The sequence below is a fragment of the Agelaius phoeniceus genome, chromosome 3 (genome assembly GCF_051311805.1).
Source record: "Agelaius phoeniceus isolate bAgePho1 chromosome 3, bAgePho1.hap1, whole genome shotgun sequence".
Lineage (NCBI taxonomy): Eukaryota > Metazoa > Chordata > Aves > Passeriformes > Icteridae > Agelaius > Agelaius phoeniceus.
Genome location: NC_135267.1, coordinates 52,443,541 through 52,464,568, shown reverse-complemented (window position 1 = coordinate 52,464,568; position 21,028 = coordinate 52,443,541). Strand labels below are relative to the sequence as shown.

The following is a 21,028-nucleotide window of genomic DNA, read 5'->3' as shown; positions in this document are numbered from 1 at the left end:
AGCTAGATGGACAGAATATTAGATTAGCAAGACAAACTGCCTTGTTAATCTCTTGTCAATTGCTCTCCCTGATCCTGTAAATTAAGTTAATAAATTAAGATTATAACAAATGAATAAAAATAATATTCACCATATACAACAAGGAATATATATTGACTTTCAGCATGTAGCCATGAGTTCTATAAATAAGATAAATTGTGTAGTGTAATGATAACAATGCAGGAAATATTTTCCTCTTTAATCTAGTCTTACCAATAACTTGCCAATACATGAAGTAAGTAATAATAGCCAACAAGTGTGACTACACTGAGGGAATAGCTGATGGACTATTTGATATTTTCCATCAATGTTTTGGTAGACTGATATTCATATAAACTTTGCACTTATATATCTGTCTATTAATATGATGTGATATGAATACTCATATTTATGTTTACGTTTAACTTTAGTGTTTCCCCTCAGAGATCTTTCATGTTCCACTTCACCTTGCAGGGACTCCTCTGGGCAGCTACACCCTTAGCATGATTTATAAGAGTTAAATTCAAAAGGCAGAAAGACAAAGACCAAATAAGTCTTTTATTGCTTACTTAAGACCACCTTCCAGTCAGCTGTGGACCCAGGAAAGTTAATATGACCATGCAAAACCAGTGATTTTCTTCCATCTCAGGAATGGATGGATAAAGGAATTTATCCTTTTGTGAAATTTATTAATGGTGAAAGTTATTTGCTTTATGGTGCCTTTACAGCTAAGTGTTTCACTTCTTAGCAGTTGTTTTTATATATGCCTAGTACTGTATTTATCTGAATTTAGCTATCACTTGAAAATCTATATGACAAATTAAAAAAATACATAATAATTCAGGATAAAAACAATGGATAAATAATAAGCCTGATAAAAAAAATATAAAGAGAATTCTTTTGGGTTTGAAGGGGTTTTTCCCAATCATTAGTTCTGCATCTAATAATTTTTTTTAAGGCTGATTTTAAATTTTATGTGCTGGTCATAACTTTCACATTTTGACACTAAGTTTAGAACTGTAAATCAATATTTAACCACCTGACTACTTTTTATAGGTATTTGGTATTGACAAAAAACGGTTGTAAAAAGTCTGCATTTCTGAAAATATATGCCCTTGATTCAGGTGTCTAAATAAAAATTTAGATGCTAACTGATAAGCCTCCATGTTCAACTGCCTTGTCACTTATTTTTAATGCTGTAGCCCTCCCATGAGCTGCACTTTACTCACTAGTTATGCATATGCAGCACTTGAGTTGAAAAGGCCTCAGACATATCTGGTGCTACAATGTTCTTTGCAGAAGCTGCAGTCAACTGAGTGCAACTGAATCCTGCAAAATGGGGCTTCATTTGCATATTTATAACAGATATTACATAAAAGGCTTTGTGATCTATAGTTCAAAATCTGTAAATACCAGAGGCCTCTCAAGCATAATCTGTCAGTAAAAAACAGCTCAACACCAAGGATCATTGTGGCCTTGCAGAGTGTGTTTGAGGAGAAAAAATACAGAGCTGCTTAAGGAGCTGATTCCATTGAAAAAAAAATCATCATGTTCTTTGTAGTGCCGTTGTACATGATGTTGATTGTATTTTCCTGGATGACAAATTTCCTGTTACAGAAATAATATCATTCTATACGCTATCACCACCAAGCTCTAATTTAATTGCACTGATGCAAATGGTACAAATTCAGTAACATCTCGGAGGCTGCTCATGCTTATGCACAGATGCATGCACACAAATTCCCTTTTATTGGTTTTCATTCAAATTAGTATTTGCAAACTAATACTACTAGATGCCAGCTGGGTATTTTAGCTCATGCTAATGTCAAGCAAAGCACACTAGCAAAGGACTATGTAGTCACTAACTCTGTTTTTAAAAGAAAGACACAAATAATTTTAACAGAAATTGAACAGAACTGAATTGAATACAACCTTAATAGAAACTGTAATGTTGGCAGTATTTTTTTATATAACCCCCAGGAGCAAGCATACGCTTGCATTTTAAAATACATTTAAGTGCGCTGCTTGACTGTGTCCTTAAAGGATAAGGTTGTATAAGTTTCTAAAACAGTTGAAGGTACCCTGTACAACACAGATATATTTAAACATTTTCCACCAACAGCAAGCTGATATCTCATGTTAATCTACTTGACTAGAGTATGATGCATCTGCTGATGACAACTGCCAGGAAATGGACAATTAAAAAGAAGAATACCCTTTTTCGTGTCTTCTCCTTCAGAAAGGGCCGGATAACTGTGTAGAGGGCATGGATATACCACGGCTGATTGACGAAATGTATTCCTCCAAACCGAGCTGGAAAGCTGTCCTGTGTGCCACAAAACAAGTACACAAAATTTGAGCTGATTCTTAACATATGTAGCACATGCATCTAATACCTTTTTTTTTTTTCTGAATGCCTTCATCTTAATAATAAACCTTTAACAAGAAGAAAGATTATTCAAAACTGCATCCTCTCAGTTGAGTTCCAACTTTCCACACCAAGGAGCAACACACCTTGGACAGGGTAAGTGTGGAGGAAGTGTGCTGAGATAGCTTTGCTATTCAAATAAAGGCACAGCATTTCTAATCTCCAGAAATGGTTGAAACATTTATGATTTGCCCATAATCCATCTATACAATGTATTTTTCTCTTTTCCACTTCTATGGATTTTATTCATTTTTAATAGTAACAGTCTCAACTCTTCCAATGTCATTGAAGAGTGCTAAAAATGTCCCTTGTCTCCTCCTTAAAAAGAAAGTGTAAATCTAAGCTACTATAAAGAATGTCTCCAATATTATCCATATTTCATAAAACTGAGGCTGCATTAAATATTATGCACAAACCGTTATGCAATATCCATGACAGTAATTCTTGTCACATAGTCTGAGGCCTTCTGGGAACATAAATGTAAGGATAGCATATCTGTATTGAAGCAATGGCTTTTCTTTTTTACTTGCTGAAAATCACAAGGGGCAGATAACTCACTAGGAAAAGATTCTGATATGCATTTTCAGTTTCTAAGTCAAGAGAATATGCCACAGGGTTTGGCAGTTTCAGGAGGGCAGCCATTCTGTCCTGGAATACAATTGCTAAATTCCTTGTGTTGTCCTCATTTTGTCTTTGCCTGGTTGATGATATGCACAAACAATGCAATAAGTCAGCTCCTATGTTTCCTAGAGTTGCACTACTGAGGAAGGGGGAAAGAGGTGCAAACAGGTGCAGTTGATGCATGCTCCCTTTTGTTTTCATGGCTTATGTCGGAACCTTCTCAGTGAAGAACCTTCTCCTAGTTATACAGACTCCCTAAATTAATGGCTTTCATTTGAAGCTTAATTCAACAGGTGACACAGCATAGGCAGCCATGGCAGTCACTTGGATCACAGCCAGGTTCCTCACTGCAGCTGCAGCTCCTGTTTGACCATACAGGTAACAAACAAGGACATCCTTTCCAGCTACACCCCCTCCTCTTCCTCCTCCTATGTGGATGCAAAAAAGGCAACTTCAGGTCTGTGCCACTGGGATCAAAGACTTAAAAGGAGGCAATCAAAGGGTCTGACATAGTGCTTTGTGCTAACAGACCTATTTTTCCTTCTCTGAAGACAAGAGAGGAGGCCCTATAGAAGCACCCAGCAGCCTCAATGTAATCTTCAAAGCACCACTTGAAGCATAGGGTCATAGAGCACACACCAACAAAATGGCCAAGAAAAGAATTATAAACTATTCCAGCCAATCAAGAACTGTCACAAAAGAAAAGCAGAAATTGCAGGAAGGAAATCTTCCATATTCCAGATAGGAATATACTTTGAAAAAGTGCAACTGTCTGCATATCCACAGAACCTCTTTAGTTCTGTGAATGTGCTTAGCCCTGTGGGAATAACAAAGCAACGAGTCACTTACTCCTCTCCAAGGATCCATCCACATCCTGTCAGGCATGCCTAACCCAGGGGCTCTTTACAGCAAGGTACACCTTGCCTTCAAATTGTAACAGCTTGCTGGATTTTCCATCAAGGAGGCAGCACCTTGACAATAACTTACAGGGAGGATGACAACCACAACACACACTATTCACATCTGGCTGGCCAGAGCACAAGTCAATACAATCAATGGTCGGTTTTGCAGCCTTTCCCCAGAAACTTTTGATTAACAGCAGCTCTGAAAGAAAACAATCCTATCAAAAGATTGCTGCAGAAGCCTCATTCTGCTAAATGCACAATTCCTGTCAGCACTAACTAAATGTCACACAGGACGGTTAGTAATTTGACACATAATTCACCCTGATCAGTATTGTAAATCCCCAAACACCATTCTGAGGACACAGCTATGATGTGCAAAAGGTAGTAAATTATGTTTGTATCATAGTGATCCAACAAATCCATTTGGGAAGGATAAATCACCAGATGACACCTTAACCTTCAGTTACAGGAGATAAAATTCATCTACCAAAGGTTGTGTTTATTTGGATTATCACAGCTGGTTCTCCAGTAAAGAAAACAGGTGCTCCATGCTGCACACCATGCACAAAAGAGCACACACTTAGAGCTGCAGAAATCTCATCAGAGCTGAGAGCCACACAGAAACTGAAGATAATTTGTGAAGAACATCTCAATAGGCAAACTAGCACGTACAAACACAGATTCAGAGCAGATTGCCAACAGCATTTGTATTCTAATGTGGCCTCAGAATGCTCTGTATCTTTTTAAAGATATAAAATTTCCAGCAGACAAAAGATTATCCTTAAAAACTACCACTTTGACACATCTACTATATTTTCTTGCATCTTGGAAACCATTTACAAGGAGGATCACAGATATATGTGGAATGATCCTCAAACAGAAGATGCCACTTGATCTTAAAAGCCAGTTTGTTTCAGTGTTTCTCAGAAATTCTGAAAGCATTTTCTGGAACTAAAGAAGATGGGTATTTATCAGTCTCTGTGACTGAACCAAGGTGCCAAGATTCAGAAGCAGTTCCTAAGGTGTAATTAGGACCCCCAAAAATTTGTGCCAAAAACCAGAAAGGGTGATTTGGTCAGAATGATCCTGCACTGTATACAGTGCTTAAACTAGTATTCAAAAGCTGCTGAAAGTAGATCCAAAAGCAAATCTCAAAAGCACCTGCTGAAAAATATAAGCAACTACGTCTGATGGAGAAACAGGTGTCAGAAGGTTGTCTTGCTTTTCTCAGATGTACCTGATTTCCACATGGGGATTTGCCAGACAGATGGTCATCCTTACATAAACAGCAGGTAGGAATTTCTTTCAAATCAGTGATTCTTCTGGGGATTTATGTAGATTAGGTTACAAGCACAGTGGCAGTCACAACTTCCTCTGCAGACACACTGTACTTCAACAGATGAGCCTGTAACCCATGAATCACATGAATTCTAAGTAAAAGGAATCTCTTGCCAGAAAACAGTAAGAAATGGAGATCAGATAAAGTGAGCTGTGCTTCTGACTGGAAAAGTAATAAATCTGATGGGGTATTGTCAAACTGCAAAAAAGAACTAATTATGTCTACACAGTGGGTGGATTTTTCTTCACATTCACTGTAACCTCTGCTTCAGAGGCAGAATGTAACTTTTCCTTTTCTCTGGTGAGCACAGCCTGTGACATGGCTATGCCAGAGACACAGACAAGCAGGCAGTTTTTATCAGAGACCACACGCCCCCGTGACACAAGGCTTGCAAGTGACAACTAACAGCCAAGGAAGAGGCACACCCCTACACTACTGTCTGCAGCACTGGGGGACTACCAGTACACTGGCAGCACTGCAGAACCATCCCTCACTGGGTTTGCGACTCTTGTGAAATGGTTCTGTTCACTCGCAGCACACCAATTCTACCCTCTCTGTCAGACATAATTTATACAAACTATCTTTACAAGCTTTCTCTCCAAGGGCCCAGCTGCTATTGCCTGCTACCACCCTTGGCACATACAATGAAGCCAGGCTCCCACTTGCCAAACACTGCATTCCACCCTGTGCTGGGCTCAGCCATCATCTGAGCCAGCTCTCAGGGTTTCACTGAGGGTCCCCTGCTCTGCTCTGGCCTTAAGGAACTCTTATAGCACAGGCAGTAACAGCAAAACCAGTATAGGACATTTTCAACAGTACTTATGAGAAGAAAGTGCCAAATTCCTACTGAAAACTAATGTGAGTCTTAATGGTATCAGGACTGTTATCATAAAAATGACCCATCTTTACCAAATGCAAAAGATCAAAGAACTTCTTAAAGGCCACAGCATTCTTCACTCCTTGAGCATAACATCAACATTTAAATCTCTGAAGTCTAGTTTAAATGAAGCAGCCCTCCTAGGTGAACTCAGTACTGTAACCAAATTTGTTTGCACAGCTTTTAGAAGTGTAGTCTCAGAAACTGCTGAGTCCACTCTGTGACCAAAGGTGCTTTGGCAGCCCATTGTCATCACAGCCTTAAAAGTATGCTGCACATCTACAGCAAACAGACTGTCTGGACACACCTTGCCACATATTAACATGAAGAGACTGCTTGGGCATGTGTACTCTGGGGTTATTTTTGAGGGTTTTCTGTCCTTTTGTGCAGTGAAACTGTTTTTGCAGACAGTCTAGAGACATCCTTCAAAGGACAGTCTAGACAAACATAATGAATATGCTCACACCCTTTACTTAAGGCTGCACTTGAGCACTCTGATGAATTCAGGCTGTTGCATCTGCAGACAACAAGAGGTTACAAAGTCAAAACTCCAACAGCTGTATCTTCATAATAAAAATTGCAAGTTCAAAGAAAGCATACAAAACTGTTAATGTCTTAGCTGTGACTTAAGACTTACTCCTCAAGATAATACATTAGTCCTCTTTTAGCTTTTCCGCTAAGTCAAGCACTTCAAGGAGAAAAAAAGATACGACCAAAATAGTACCTTAATAATGGAAAGCTCCACTAGAAAGAAACTGAAACACTCTGTCTTCTACAAAATGCATCACAACTAAACTTCATTTTTAGCATGTTAAAGAGAAAACTATGGAAACTCATGGAAAGAAAAGACTCTGACTAGAAGGAATAGTTCACATCCTTATCCAAGAGGTGAACTACGAGAGGAAGCAAGAGTCACTGCCATCTACATCAGGAAAGGACACCCATCTTCCTACCAAACTGCAACTTCCACCAAAGGTAGGAAAGAAAAAGGCATTCCTAATACCAGACTTCCTGCCAGCATCCATCCATGAGGACTTGCAATGCCTCAAACAAACAAACTTTATGATCTGACTGATCACCTACACTCAAGACACGACAGGAACCAGTGGTGAGATTGGATGATTAGGAGACTGGAAAGTGAATATTTGGCATCTGAAAGAATTTGGGTTGGATTTTTTTAAGGAAACAGATGCTAAACACACCAGGAAGAATAAATAACAGGTGAGGAAAGAACCTTTCAAAACAAAGGACAGTGTTGACACTGAAACAAAGGAGAGAAAGCTGACCAGGAACACAACTAGATTGGAAGCTGGTAGACAGCTTTGAATCACCAAACATGCAACAAGACTGGCACCCTAACTCATTTTGAGAAAATTACTAAACTCTCAAGAAGCTAAGCTTCACCTTGTCTAACAAGAGGAGACATTCCTTTTGTACGTCTCTGTTAAGGTGCTTTTAAGGTTCAGATCCAAAAAAAGAATACTCAGGTGGTGAAATTTTGCTTGACCCTGGAACAGCTGCACTAGTGATTTCCCTCTGTAAGACTAACATGCTGTTTTCTACTAGTCTGAGCTTTTCATTTTTATTACACAATGTTGAGCCATTTCTAAGACAAACAAAAAGTGCCCAAATAAATTTTTGTTACTGTGTTCAACCAAAAGGACAGTACCTAAAGGCAAATTGCATCATTCAGTGATATTCCTACAAAATAAGATTTAATTATCTAGAACTGGATGTTGTCATTTGGCTAAGAAGCTTCCAATGAAGCAATTTGACTTTTGGCAGTCCTTTTCATTTCTATTAGTCATTTTATCTTACAACTCATATAGAAATATGTTAAGTTGAATGAAAAGAGAAGAGAGATGGTATCCATCCAGTAAGAATATTGCTTTTTTTATTGAAGTATCTGTTTTAATTTCAAATAGTCTTCCACCTTTCATTTCAATATGCTACTCATGAAAATTATATATTGTTTAAATTAATTAGGTGGGATTTAAAATTCATTGGACTGTATGTGTCTGCAGGCTTATATATAAATATAATAAAATTTAAAACCTACACAGATTTTGTGTTTTCACTGTTTGGATAAAGGGATTATATCACTCCAATTTTTAATTAGGTGGGCTCAATAAAGAAAGTGGTTTATGCAAAACCTTCACTTTAATTAGAAATTGCTTTATTTCTTTACAAATTACCTTCAAGAGGTTTTGACCTTACTTAAGTTTTAATTAGAAATTGGAAACTCTTTTAGAAATTTTCTTCATTTTGACAGGGGACTTGGGGTTTTAAACATTGGTCCTTGCCCTATTTGTTTAGTTTAAACCTTGAAGATTAAGGCTTTAATTTTAAAGAAGAAATTAAAAATGCTGTTTTTCAAGGACAATACTGTTTTCGACAATCAGCACTGCCTCTTTTCTAGCACTTAATTTGGAATGTGAGATATTAAAAATAGGGAAAGGAATGCAAACATTTTTACAGCCTAATGCTATTTTCCAAATAAGCAAAGCCAGAAAGAGAGTAAGAAGGAGGGTAGAAGTAGGTTCTTCTGTTCTGTTTTCTACCCTATGCTGAAAATTATTCTTTACAATAGACAATTATCAGATGGTGATTTCTTCTATGGAAATTCCCATAGGGAAAAAAAAGTCTGTTTTCCAGGCAGCTTGTGAGTGTCTTACTAGATTAAGATTACAGACAAAGAGAAAAAAAAACACTATACTGCAAATTGCTGTGCCTAAATACAGTAGCAATACTTTCATAATACTGGTGGAATAAAAATAACGTGGAAAATTACTGTCCATAAAGGATTCCATACTCCAGTTCCTGAAGGCAGAACTCTTTGGCCAGGGACTGCATAGCAAGAGCTGAAACGCCACACCAGCATCTCGGCTTGTACCACCCCCGTCCTGAAGTTGCCCTCTTTTTGTCAGTGACACTGTCCAAACTGCCCCTGGTCTCTGCCAAACTGCTGACAACAGGATTACTGTCAGGATGCTTTTCATCAAGCAGAAAGCTTCACACAGGCCTGAGGACACATCAAAGAGGAGCATTAGTAGCTATCAGATACCACCCCCCTTCCTTGTACCTGACCACTTTCAAATATGAGCAGGTTAAAGAGAACCTGGGAACAAAGGGATATTTTAGGATAATGTTAAGATGGGGATTGAAAGAAACAAGGCAAGGCAGAAACCATAGAAATAAGATAAACATGAGGAGCAGAAGAAATTAGCTAAAAAAGCAATTCAGGGAGGGATATCAAGATACTACTATGATCCACGAGAGAAAAACATTCATCTTGTTCCTTCTCTAGCCCCTTTTCAAAATTTTCACAGGAAGGTAGGGAAAGAGAAATAGAAAGTATTCCTGCATGGAGGACCCATGTTTTACAGTCACATGTCAAGACTGATTTTAGGTGCAAACCTGAACTCAAACAGGGTAAATAAACACCAAATCCTGTATCTTCCATGTAATTTCATATATCATTCCAGCTGACAATTTCCTAGGACCGGACCCAGCCTAAGGATTTTCAGTTCAGGATTGACTTCTGTCAAAATCTGCAAGAAGCTAATCTGAACCTGTCCAAGCAATGGAGCACACAGGTCTGCTGATGCATAAGATGAAGAAAGATCCTGCACAGAGGCAAAAATGCATGTTTTCAAATAGCACTGCATAGCTATTCAGTTCTAATAAGTTACTGAGTTAAAAGATACCATTTTTCCTACCATAATATTCACTTTTTCTCCCCTAGAAATGGAGAACTTCTAAACTGGTGCCTACAAATTTATTATTCAAAGCTCCTCCAAAAATGCAACTCTCAGTTTCAGACAAGATGCATTAAAATTGGATTAGCCCTTTGTAAGTTTCAATTTACAACAATACAATAAACTAAAAACTATAGTGTTTCAAGAGTTATTTAATGAGCCATGTGTTTCCTCATAGTATGAGGAATCAATCTCCATCACTGCAGTAAGCACTAAGAGCCATAATCATTTTAGCCATCCAATTTTAATCTGTCACTCCATGCAAATGACAGTCCTGAGAATTGAACTGAACCGTAAAATTGGAGTTATAGTGATTTGAGAAAAATCAGCTGAGGACAGCCACTGAGATCTAGAATGCAGCATAATTAAGCTTTAAATTACTGAGGAAATTGAATAACTGACTTGAGATCCATTAATAAGTATTATATTTTATTAAGAGTAGAGGTATCATGAACTATGCAGCATACATAGTTTCAAGAGGTCAGTTCCCCACAGGACAAATCTAATTTGAGTTCCATAAAGAGTTCCAATATCTTTCTCATAGTACAGAATGAAGATTTATTTCAGCCTTTCAGCTTTAAAGAAAGCCTTAGTCTGAACTGCTCAGCTGCACTTTATCTTTACAAAGGTGCTTGAAAAAATATGGCTTCCTGCATGCTAACTCCAGCTTCCCTCTTCTTCTGCACTCCTGAACGACTGCTGATGGTGCACACATGCAATATGTGCCTGGGAGTCCAGGGAGCTGGAATATTGTTTGAGGGAGAACTGTCATTCAAGTTATTACTCTAGAGGACCATAAATCATTGTTGTTGAATTCTAACTTCAGACATCAGCCCCCGTCTTTGTAAAGCCATACAAGCATGGGTGTCTCTGGAGGGCAGAGGCATCCTTTCTATGGAGGAAATCTTCCAGTAAAACCAGAGATTCACAACAACTGGGAAAATAAATAGTTACATGTTTTACCATACATATCTAGGACAAGGCTGCTGTGTTTGCTAAGCTATCAGGATATGCCAGTAATGAAGAAATGTGATGGCTGAATCTCTCTTAAAATCACACTTTGGAAACTCTTGAAAATTCATGTGCAAGGAATTGGGAGATCAAAACCAGAAAAGCAGATGTCTTCTTGCTAAGATAAAAGTGGAACCCATGTGAATGTATTCTCAGCAAGAGACAACAACAATAGCCTCAGCTCACATCACATGGATACCCACAGAGAAAAGAACACAACTCTGAAACTGTCTGGAATGTGGGGTCCAGTGCTGGGCTTCCCAGTACACGGCAAACAGAGACATACTGGACACAGGCCAGCAAAGGGCCAGGAAGATGACTCAGGGATTGAAGCATCTCTCCTATGGACAGAGACTGAGAGCTGGGAATGTCCAGCCTGGAGAAGAGAAAACTCTGGGGAGTCCCAGCAATGTACATAAACACCTGAAGGGAGGGCCTAAGAAGCTGGAGCCAGGCTCTTTTCAGTGGTGCCCAAGGACAGGATCAGAGGCCATGGGAACAAACTGAAACACAGAAGGGTCCTGAATAGAAGGAAACCATATAAGAGCACACAGTTCTAAACAACACTGATGAAAAACATAAAATTACTGAAGTTAAATAGTCTTTTTACCTGGTATTTTTCAAACCACTTACCACAATGGTGGTATTTTTGAAATTCCTCACCAGCAGAAGTAACCAGTGTGATGACAGACTCCTCAAAGGCAATTAAAAAATTATTTGCAGGTAGATGTTAATATTTACACTATGCAAGTTACTCAAGCTTCTTGGCTTGGCTGAGGTCACTCATCTTAACAAGTTACTGTCAAAAATGTGCTTTGTTTAGGTGCTTTCTCCACCTAAACAAAGGCTTACCTTACCTGCAAACCATGATATTTCATACATCACACTCTTTGAAACAGGATTACAAAACATAGCCAAAGCTGTCTGCCCAACACTAAACAAGTCCAGTTTCCAAAGGCTGGGAATGAGCTGCCTCACCAGTTCTGGCACCCACCAGTGAGCCCACCTTTTCCGAAATCTCAGAGGGCAACACGGGCAGCTCACAGACCAGGGAAAGTCAGCAACAGTCAAATTAACTCCATTCATGAACCACACCTCGAGGAAAGAAGTTCCATTTCCTTTTTGAAACTGACAATTTGCTGCTCTGCTCTTAGCTCTAGCAACATAACAAAGAGTGGTTGCATTTGAAAATATGTCTTTTTTTTAAGTATAGCATTATTTACAAAGATATTGCTTATGCATATGTAACATCTTCAGATGTTTATAACTAGAGATTGCAAAATGTTTATTGCTCTACTGCTAAAACCTTATTCAAATTGTAGCATCTTAAGGGCAATGCAATATACTAGACCAGTGTAACCTACTTTTTCCACAAAGCATAAGAATGTATGCAAAAAGGATCCTCCCTCCCTTATTGTATTTGCGGGGTTCCCAGACGAAGGAAGGAATGATAAATCTGACTCCATGTTCTTAGAAGGCTAATTTATTATTTTAAGATACTATATTAAATAATGCTATACTAAACTATACTAAAGAATACAGAAAGGATACTTACAGTAGGCTAAAAAGATAATAATGAAAACCCGTGACTCCTTCCAGAGTCTTGACACAGCTTGGCACTGATTGGCCAATAAGTCAAAACAATTCACATGAAACCAATGAAGTGATCATCTGTTGGTAAACAATGTCCAAACATGTTCCAAAGCAGCAAAACACAGCAGAAGCGAATCAGGTAATTGTTTTCCTTTTTCTCTGAGGCTTCTCAGCTTCCTAGGAGAAGAATCCTGGGCAAAGGGATTTTTCCAGAAAATATGACAGTGACACTCCCTCACCTTCCACTCTACTTTTCTGATTTAGCCACATTCTGATTTGAAGCCCTCTTCTACAGCATGGCTTAAATATTCCGCTTTCCTCTACTCCTGTCTCTCCAGTGCTAGTGGTTGGTGCTACCCAGAGAATTAAATCCCCAGCAGAGGGATAATGGCATACGGCATGCGTGAGTGGACTGAAAGGAAGGCAGAGAGCCCTGCTGGCTGTCTCTTGCTTCCCATCCATCAGCCCCAGAGAGGGCATTGTGCCGCACTGTCCGGTGCATCCGCGCTATTAGCGCCACAGCCCTGCAGCCGCCATCCACGACGCGCAGGCTGCAGCTGGCACGGCCCCTGCTGTGACCACCACATGTACCTCAGAGGGAGACTGAGATTACAGAGCTCCTCACTTCAGTGAGAGTATCATTAAACATTAAACCGTAAACAGGCTTCAACCTCCGCCTGGCTGAACAGGCAAGAGTCATTCCTCAGCAACACAGGATGAGCTGAAATAAAATCAGAGCCAATGCTAATATAAGCAGACACAGTCTCTTTCAACCTATCCATTCACAAATGGATGCTGTTGTTGAGACTGTGTCAAAAACCTCTTGCACCTGTACAAAAAAATAATTTAAGCAAGCAAAATCTTTTATTAGGTATTACCAGGTGTGGGGTCACAGCAGGATGCAGATACAGACTCAAAATGCACCACGTTTTCTAGAGATAAGACATCTTCAATTGCCGATGAACAGAACTGCATTGAAATCTAAAAGGAACGTGTCAAACAGTGCATGTGTGTATGTGTATAAAAATCATTATGCCTCAAACAGAAAATTAATCTCTTAAAAAAATATTAACATGGATAATTGGGCAATATCCAGTAGTCTATTCACTTTAACATAGATTTAAGAGCTCAGGCTATGAGCATAAGACAAAGAAGGCATTTCCTATCTAGGAACGAGAATCAGTTCCTTGTGCCCTACTGGTAAATCAATTATGTATTAGAGCTGCTGCTGCTTGACTTTTAATCCACATTAGTTCACAGACCTTAAACAAATTTGATGCTACCATATTAAAAAGGGAAAGCACTAGAACAAGTTATACATAAACAAAAAGGAAAACAGATCAAGCAAGAGACCAATTAATCAGTCAGATGCTGGCAGTGAGGGGACAGGCTGCCTATTGCCAGCACACAGAGAAATGAGAAACACGCAGATAAGTAACTTAAATTTCCTTAAATGTAATTAAATCCAACCTGGAAAAACCATAAGATGATTTTTTAACACGTTTCTTTGTTAACCTTAGATTTTGGCAATTCAGACAAAGAAATTTGCTGACGTCTATATATGTGTACAGTGTAGCACTATAGATTTATAATACCTGTTCTCATTCTGAATGAACTACATTTCGAGCCACATTCTGGACATCAGACACCAGCTGTATGCTTAGCCATTTGAAGATCCTGGCTGTGCATTTACTGAAATAGATCATTTAAAGCAGTACTTCAGTCAGCTCTGCTCATTTCAGAGTCTGGCTGATAAACCTTCACATGTAGCCGAAGCATTAAAAAATCTTCCATTTTCTGAGCCCAAATTCCCGCATCATCGTATCCACTACAATCTTTCAGCACTAAAATTAAAGACAGCATGAATATTTAAATGTTCTGTGACAAGAATGCAGCCGTTAAATCTGCCAGTATACAAAATGCAAAGGCTACCTTAGAATTTGAGTTCACTGGAGGGAGGGAAGGAAGAAAGGTAGAGGTAAAAAAAAAAAAAAAGCAGGGGGAAAATTATCTCAGAATTCTTGCTAGCTATTGCTACTGCCCCCCAGGAGCTGTAGTTTGAGTGCTCTAAGCTTCCATTTCCTTACAAAGTCAATGTTATTTGGTTGAAATATTTTTTCCTACAGTGCACAACAGTGTCTCCTGGAGACAGGAAAAGATACAGCCTAGAGGTAAATGGGGATCTGAATGCTCCACTCAATGCTGGCAGCTTTCCCAAAATTAAACACTTCCATTTTGACCTGTTTGATACTTTTCAAATAAAAAATCTCTAGAAGGGAGATATTTTACATAAACATTTTATTTTAGTTGTTATGGAAAATTTGGCATTCTTCTTAGAAAGGCTTTGGAGTCAAAGGCTATAATGTTTCTGTTTAAATTTTTAGAACTAAAGCCTATGTTTCTGTGGATAAGAATGCAGCATCTTGGAGCTATTCTAACAGATATCATTCTGTTACTTGCTGGGATCATACACAACACAAGCTTACACCAGGATAAGGAATTGAATTTCATGCAGGTCTGATATGGAGAGTTATGTGATGCAATAAATCATAGACAAGCACAATCCTGTGTGTCCCAAGACACCCCCAGTATTCAAACAGATTGCTCTGTTATTTTAAGCTGTCACACTGCTGCAAATTTCATCACCCAGTCCTGTGACTGTGACAGACCTCACCTGCAAAGTGAGGCCATGCAGAACGACCTCCAGGTGGAACCCAAAGTGATGCCAAATGATGTTGGCACTTCAATAATTGGTTCTTCTCCTCTGGCTCAACTCTGCCCCAAAGTTCCAGCACAACTGAGCAGTTGGTGTGCTCACTGAAGCTGCCAGCTCACAGCAGGAAAAAAGTAATGAAGGTTCTTGACCATTTCTGGGTGTATAAAGTCCCATGGTGCCAATGTAGACAGAGAAGCATTAACCTCAATGCCTTGGTCAAGTAACAACTCAAAGAATCTCATTCTGCATATCTAAATCCACTCTATACTTTCAGCTGACTCCAGCATTTTACAGCAGCATTTAACTGCCTCAAAGTGTCATCAAGAATGAGAAAACACCAGACACGACAACTTACCCAATGTAAGATGTGATCATGTCATCACTATGAATAAGAGTTTCTAGCAAGTGGGTCTGATGAGCCTGACTAACTCTGTGACATTCCAATCCTGCTACATCAGCCTGCAGGGGTGAGTTCAGGCTCATAAAAAATCTCCAAAGCAATGTTCTTCACATAACAGCTCACTCATTTCAACTCACTGTGGACTTGCCGTAGTTTGACTGTATCAGGTGTACTCCATCATTTCTAACTACTGAGCCAGACCTTTCCCTAATGAAAGGTACCATAAGAAGTACCAAGATACACAAAGTAAAATTCTACAAAATCCCAAGCAGCATCTACACTGGACAATTAACAGTGCCCAGAAACATCCATGGAGGAGAAACTCAATTATCTATACTATGAAACTGTTAGAGTAAGTCACAGCCACCATCCCTCTCCCAAATAATTTGGAAGGTAAACAGAAATCAAACACTCTTTCCAAAATGACCTTTAAATGTAGCTATATGCTTAGGTTAACAAAAATAATAATAGTCAGGACACAGCCACTACAGCAGAAGGGAGCAGCCCTGGGTGTGTCTGTTTTATTAGTACATAGTTATACTCAGCAAGAAACTCAGGAAAACACAAAGCAGTTTTAAATTTTTATGCCTCATAAAAAATAAACATATTCCCTTTCAAAAGTTAGCTATGGATTTTTAAAATTCTATTCATCACACAGATTAAACCTTTTAAATACCATTAATTAAACAGAGTGGCTACTCAAGCACTATGAGGTCTATTGTGCAAATACACAGTAAGGAGTCCTGAGAGATGCTTTTGCTCACTACAGTGACCTCTACTGAATAGCTTTTTTTTACAAAAATTGGTATTACACCAAATGCTTCTGTTCCTATTATCCCTGTTGAAATTTTTTTTGTCCATATTCTGCACAGGTGTAATGGTGACTAGAAATGGCTGCAAGATATAAACAATTCTCCATGAAAAATATGCATCATTATTACTTCCTTAGCCATCAGGTCTTCAGCATCTCAGTTCCTTTTCAACATCACTGAGAAATGTATTGTCATTTACATTTAAGGTAAGTTATAATTATATAATAATAAGTTATAATAGTAATATATATTATAAGTTCTTCCCATATTCCAATTAATTCAGCAGGTAACTCAAAGGTTTTAACCAAGAACCCTGGGATCAGTAACAACATTTGGTAAAGGGGGAAAGTGAGGGAGAAGAGCCTAGATCTGAATATCAGTTACCAGGGAAGGACACCAGAACTCGCTCACAGATAAGCAGATCTAGTGAGAGCATGCAGGGGTTTGGAGAACCTCAGTCACAGCAACATAACTGTCTATGAGGAGCTGGATTCTGCATCAGGTAAGAATCAAGTCCAGTCTGGGTAAAGTGATAAATCCAAAAAAAAAGTGATAAATCCAAAATTTAAAAAATTCACATGCAGGGTTGTAATTGTTGATGATAATAACTATTTCTGATAGTCTTAAAGAATAACTCATCTGGGCTATGTGATTCTCCATTTCCAGAACAACATATCTGTCTGAAAACAGTTCTCCTCTACGAAGTATCTACTGAATGCTTTTTCTATGTAAGAGGCTCCATATGCATATAATAAAAACAACTTATTCCCTATCATCAGTAGGGTGAACAGCACAACCCCAGTGGGAACAGGAGCTAGATTACCAGACAAGCTGAATTCATAGTAAATAAAAAAATGTAAGCAAGACCTTGCACGGTTTTGCATTTCAAAGAGAAAAAAAATATTTACAAGCATTTTATACTTTTGAAATAAAACTCTCCCTCATTGTGTTGGTTTTCTTTGACACTAACAAAAATACAGCTGTAGATGTGTTTGCAAAAAAATTATCTTTTCTACAACACTATTTTTCAACAAGTGTTGACAGATCAATATAGCTCAGAATCAGAGCAAAGACCTTGCAATATTTATTCCAATAGAGCACAAACTTTATAAAAGAGATGCATTGTTGCATGATCAGCAGGCTGTATATAGTTTTATATAGTCCACACAAGCTATAATTATACCTGATCCCTACCTATCATACTGATACTTGCTTTTCAGTACTACAAAAAGCAGTAACAAGTACAGATGCTATTTACTATCAAAGCATGTGCACAAGTATGTGCATCATCTACAATTTCTGCAGATGAAAAGTATTCCCAGTGAGGATCATACTGCATTGCCCTGGACATGGCTTCCAATCAGGTAGGGAAGATATTTTCTCTTCAAATGAGAGATCTGAAATTATGCCTGAAGCAAGAATCAAACCACAAGTCAAAATTTTGAAATTCAAGCAAGTAACTCTCTGTCCAACCTGGCAGGCCTAGCTTTGTTCAAATCCGCATCAAATTGACACCAACTCTGATGATCTCCATGGACAGGCGACCGCTGCCAACTCTCCAAAGCTGCAGGGCTTTGGAAGCACAGGAGGCTGCACCAGAGCTTGCAGGACCATGAAGATGGGCACAGAGAATAAAGAGAACAGATAAAGGCACAGAAAGACACCAGCATCATGGATGGGAAAGTTTGGACCTCCTGCACTGGAACATCATGTCTAGCTCAAAAGGAAATAGGGTTTAGATCAGTTTTGGTGAAAGTCACCTGCACACTCACTGCAGGTAACAACTGAGCTTTTTCTGCAAGGATGGAGAGCTGCATTCATTACTTTAAATGTGTTAACTAGAAATTTAATTGTTAAAACTAATTAAAGATACTGAAAATCTGGGTTTGACTCGATGTTATGTAACACTAAGGGAAATTAGATCTATTTTAGGACTCTAAAAATGAGTGCAAAACAAATGGCACACACACACATGAGCCTCTATCCCCAGGTCTCACTTCACAGCCTGGACATCTCCCAGCCTCAACACACTCACCTGTTACCTGGGAAACAACATGGAAATTTTACTTTCTATCACCAACACCTCTAACTCTATGCCCGATGACATTTTCTTGCAGTGACAGCTCCTATTTTCACCCCTCCTGCTCCTTCTCATTAACATATAAATGCATTACAGTACATTTCATTCTAAAAGAACTTGCTGTTCACCCCATTTCTATTTTACAGTTAATGCTCAAGAAACAGGATGCCCTCAGTTACTGCCATTTTCCATCCTCTCTGCCTCCTCCTCAAGTCTCCCTGATCCATGCCAACTGTCCTCCCCAAGTTTCAGTGCCTTGGGTGCTGTGGGTCATCTTTCACCTCATCACCCACAGACTTCAGCGTTTTTTCCTTGCTCACTTCACACTGAACATCATCCCTGGAGAACTCCCTTTTCCTATGAGCATTTCAGTGTCATTCCTGTGTCAATACACATATAACCTCATGTCTTCCACTGCCAAGCCTCACCCATCATTACTACTTGTCTGAAAGCTCACTAACAGCACTAAGCTCAAATTCACTCTGTTTTTATTTTTTCTAGTGTTGCAGCAATTCTCACACTGAACTCAGCCAAACTCACAGCCCTGGGTTTCTCTGTAAAGTCCTGCTCTCCTCTAACACCACTATATCTGCAAGATCAACAGGGGTTACCAAGTCTTTCCACATACAATGTTGTGGGAAACCTGACCCTGTTATCTTTAATATCCTACCGCCACATTTTGTGCTGCCTAAAAGTTATTCTAAGGGTTGAGGGTTTTTTAATCAATATGTGTTTGATGAGCCCAGGGCTGTGAATTTCAGTCCATATTGAAAAGATCAAACCCAAGGGAGAAAGGACAAGAACACATTACCCACCTAATAGAAGCAAAAAGGGAAACTAGACTGACACTATTTGAGTGACCAAATTGTGATCTATGTGAATCCTGACTGAATTCCCTTCTAAGTTTTTATTGTGTGTTGAAAAGAACATCAAGGTTCTGAACAAGGAGGGGTGAGAGAAGCAAGCAACACCTGGCCCAATATGATGCACCAATAGCAAAAACATTCATTTTGAAACCATCTGCTCTGCAGCGGAGCACGCTTCCTGCAATACAATATGTGAGTCAAAGCAGATTATGCCTGGGCTTTGCTGCAGAACATGGAACAAAGCAAGTCATCCCAAATCAGCCCCCCCATCAGACTGCGATGGATGCAAGGTCGGGAATGCCAAATAAAAAGCTGAACAGCCTGCCAGGGCCTCCATCCGGCCTTACCTCAGGAAGAGGGACAGATGGTGCCAGTGACTCAGAAGAATGCCAAAAGGCTCTCATCTCACAGCAATGACCTATGTCCTGGCCCTGTGACAGTCTGTCATCCGAGCAAATGATATTTTTCAAGGACATAAGTGTGAACTTGATGCTGGTAGGAAAACATGACAGTGTTTTCACAGACAACCTCTCCTTTTGCAACCCAGGCAAAGATAATTCTATTCTGCAGTTTCACCTGTGAGCTCCTCTGTGTGAGAAGGCAGGGCCTTGGGTAATAATGCCTGGCAACATAAATTACAGCTTAGGGTACTTCTTCTGACTAACTTTAAATTGTCAAAAACCTATCCAGGAATAAAAAGCCTTGGGGAAAGCATAAAAGATTTGTGAGCAAGACTTCATAACCTTAAAGGAAATCAATCCCAACTTTAAAATGTGTAAAAATACCCCCAACAAACCTCCAGATTCCGCTCTTCTCTTTTCTAGGTTTTTTTTTTTTTTCAATTACTGTATTTGCAAAATAGAACAAAGCAATTGTAGGTCTTTTTCCTGCCTCTTTAATTTTTTTCCATTTGCAAAGTGCAAAATAATGGCTTCCAATTTCTACTGTGGGAAAAAAAAATGCTATTGCACTTCTTTTCCCTAAAAGCAGGCACTGAGTGAATAAACACAGGGAAACACCGGCTCAACATCTGGTCACATACAGGAGGCAGGACTAATTTAGGACAAACAGAACAGGGACAGAGCTTTGTATTGGTAGACCAAGACCTGGGCACAAATGAGCTGCTGAGAAGACCTGTGCTAGTAACAGCTCCTATGATAGCATTCTTAGAGACACAATGCTGTAATGACATAAGCACATTAAGCTTCATTGGGAAGAATAATTTTCTCCTATTAGGCAAAATAGCACAGAATGAGACAGCTACATCTTGGACCAAAGTGCTATTCTGGGGAGCTGTTCCACAACAAAAGCTTTATATTGCACCTTTATGTCCCTTACAACACAGACACTTCTACTCTTCCAGTCTCAGCTCAGTACACCAAGCACTTGGAGGCTTGTCAGCAACAGCTCAGTTTCCATTTGCCCTCCCAACTCAAAAGCTGTTTCTCAACAGACCCACCCTGCTTCACATGGGCCCTCAAGTACTCTGCCCTCTGTCCCATTCTTTTTTTCCCATGCGTCAGTCTGAGTGTGAGTTCACACATCACCTCTGTGCTGGCAGCTCACACGGAGACATCCCCAGTGTCCTTCTGAAAAATAATTTA

General features: G+C 39.2%; 1 protein-coding gene across 1 annotated transcript in view; it reads right to left on the bottom strand.

Annotated features, from left to right (window-relative positions):
- Positions 1-21,028, bottom strand: part of CLVS2 (clavesin 2) — a 56,713-nt gene that overhangs the window by 13,531 nt on the left and 22,154 nt on the right. Inside the window, exon 3 of the mRNA XM_054630354.2 lies at positions 2,234-2,344. Within this exon, the coding sequence (XP_054486329.1) occupies positions 2,234-2,344 (111 nt within the window). The remainder of the gene's footprint in view (positions 1-2,233; positions 2,345-21,028) is intronic.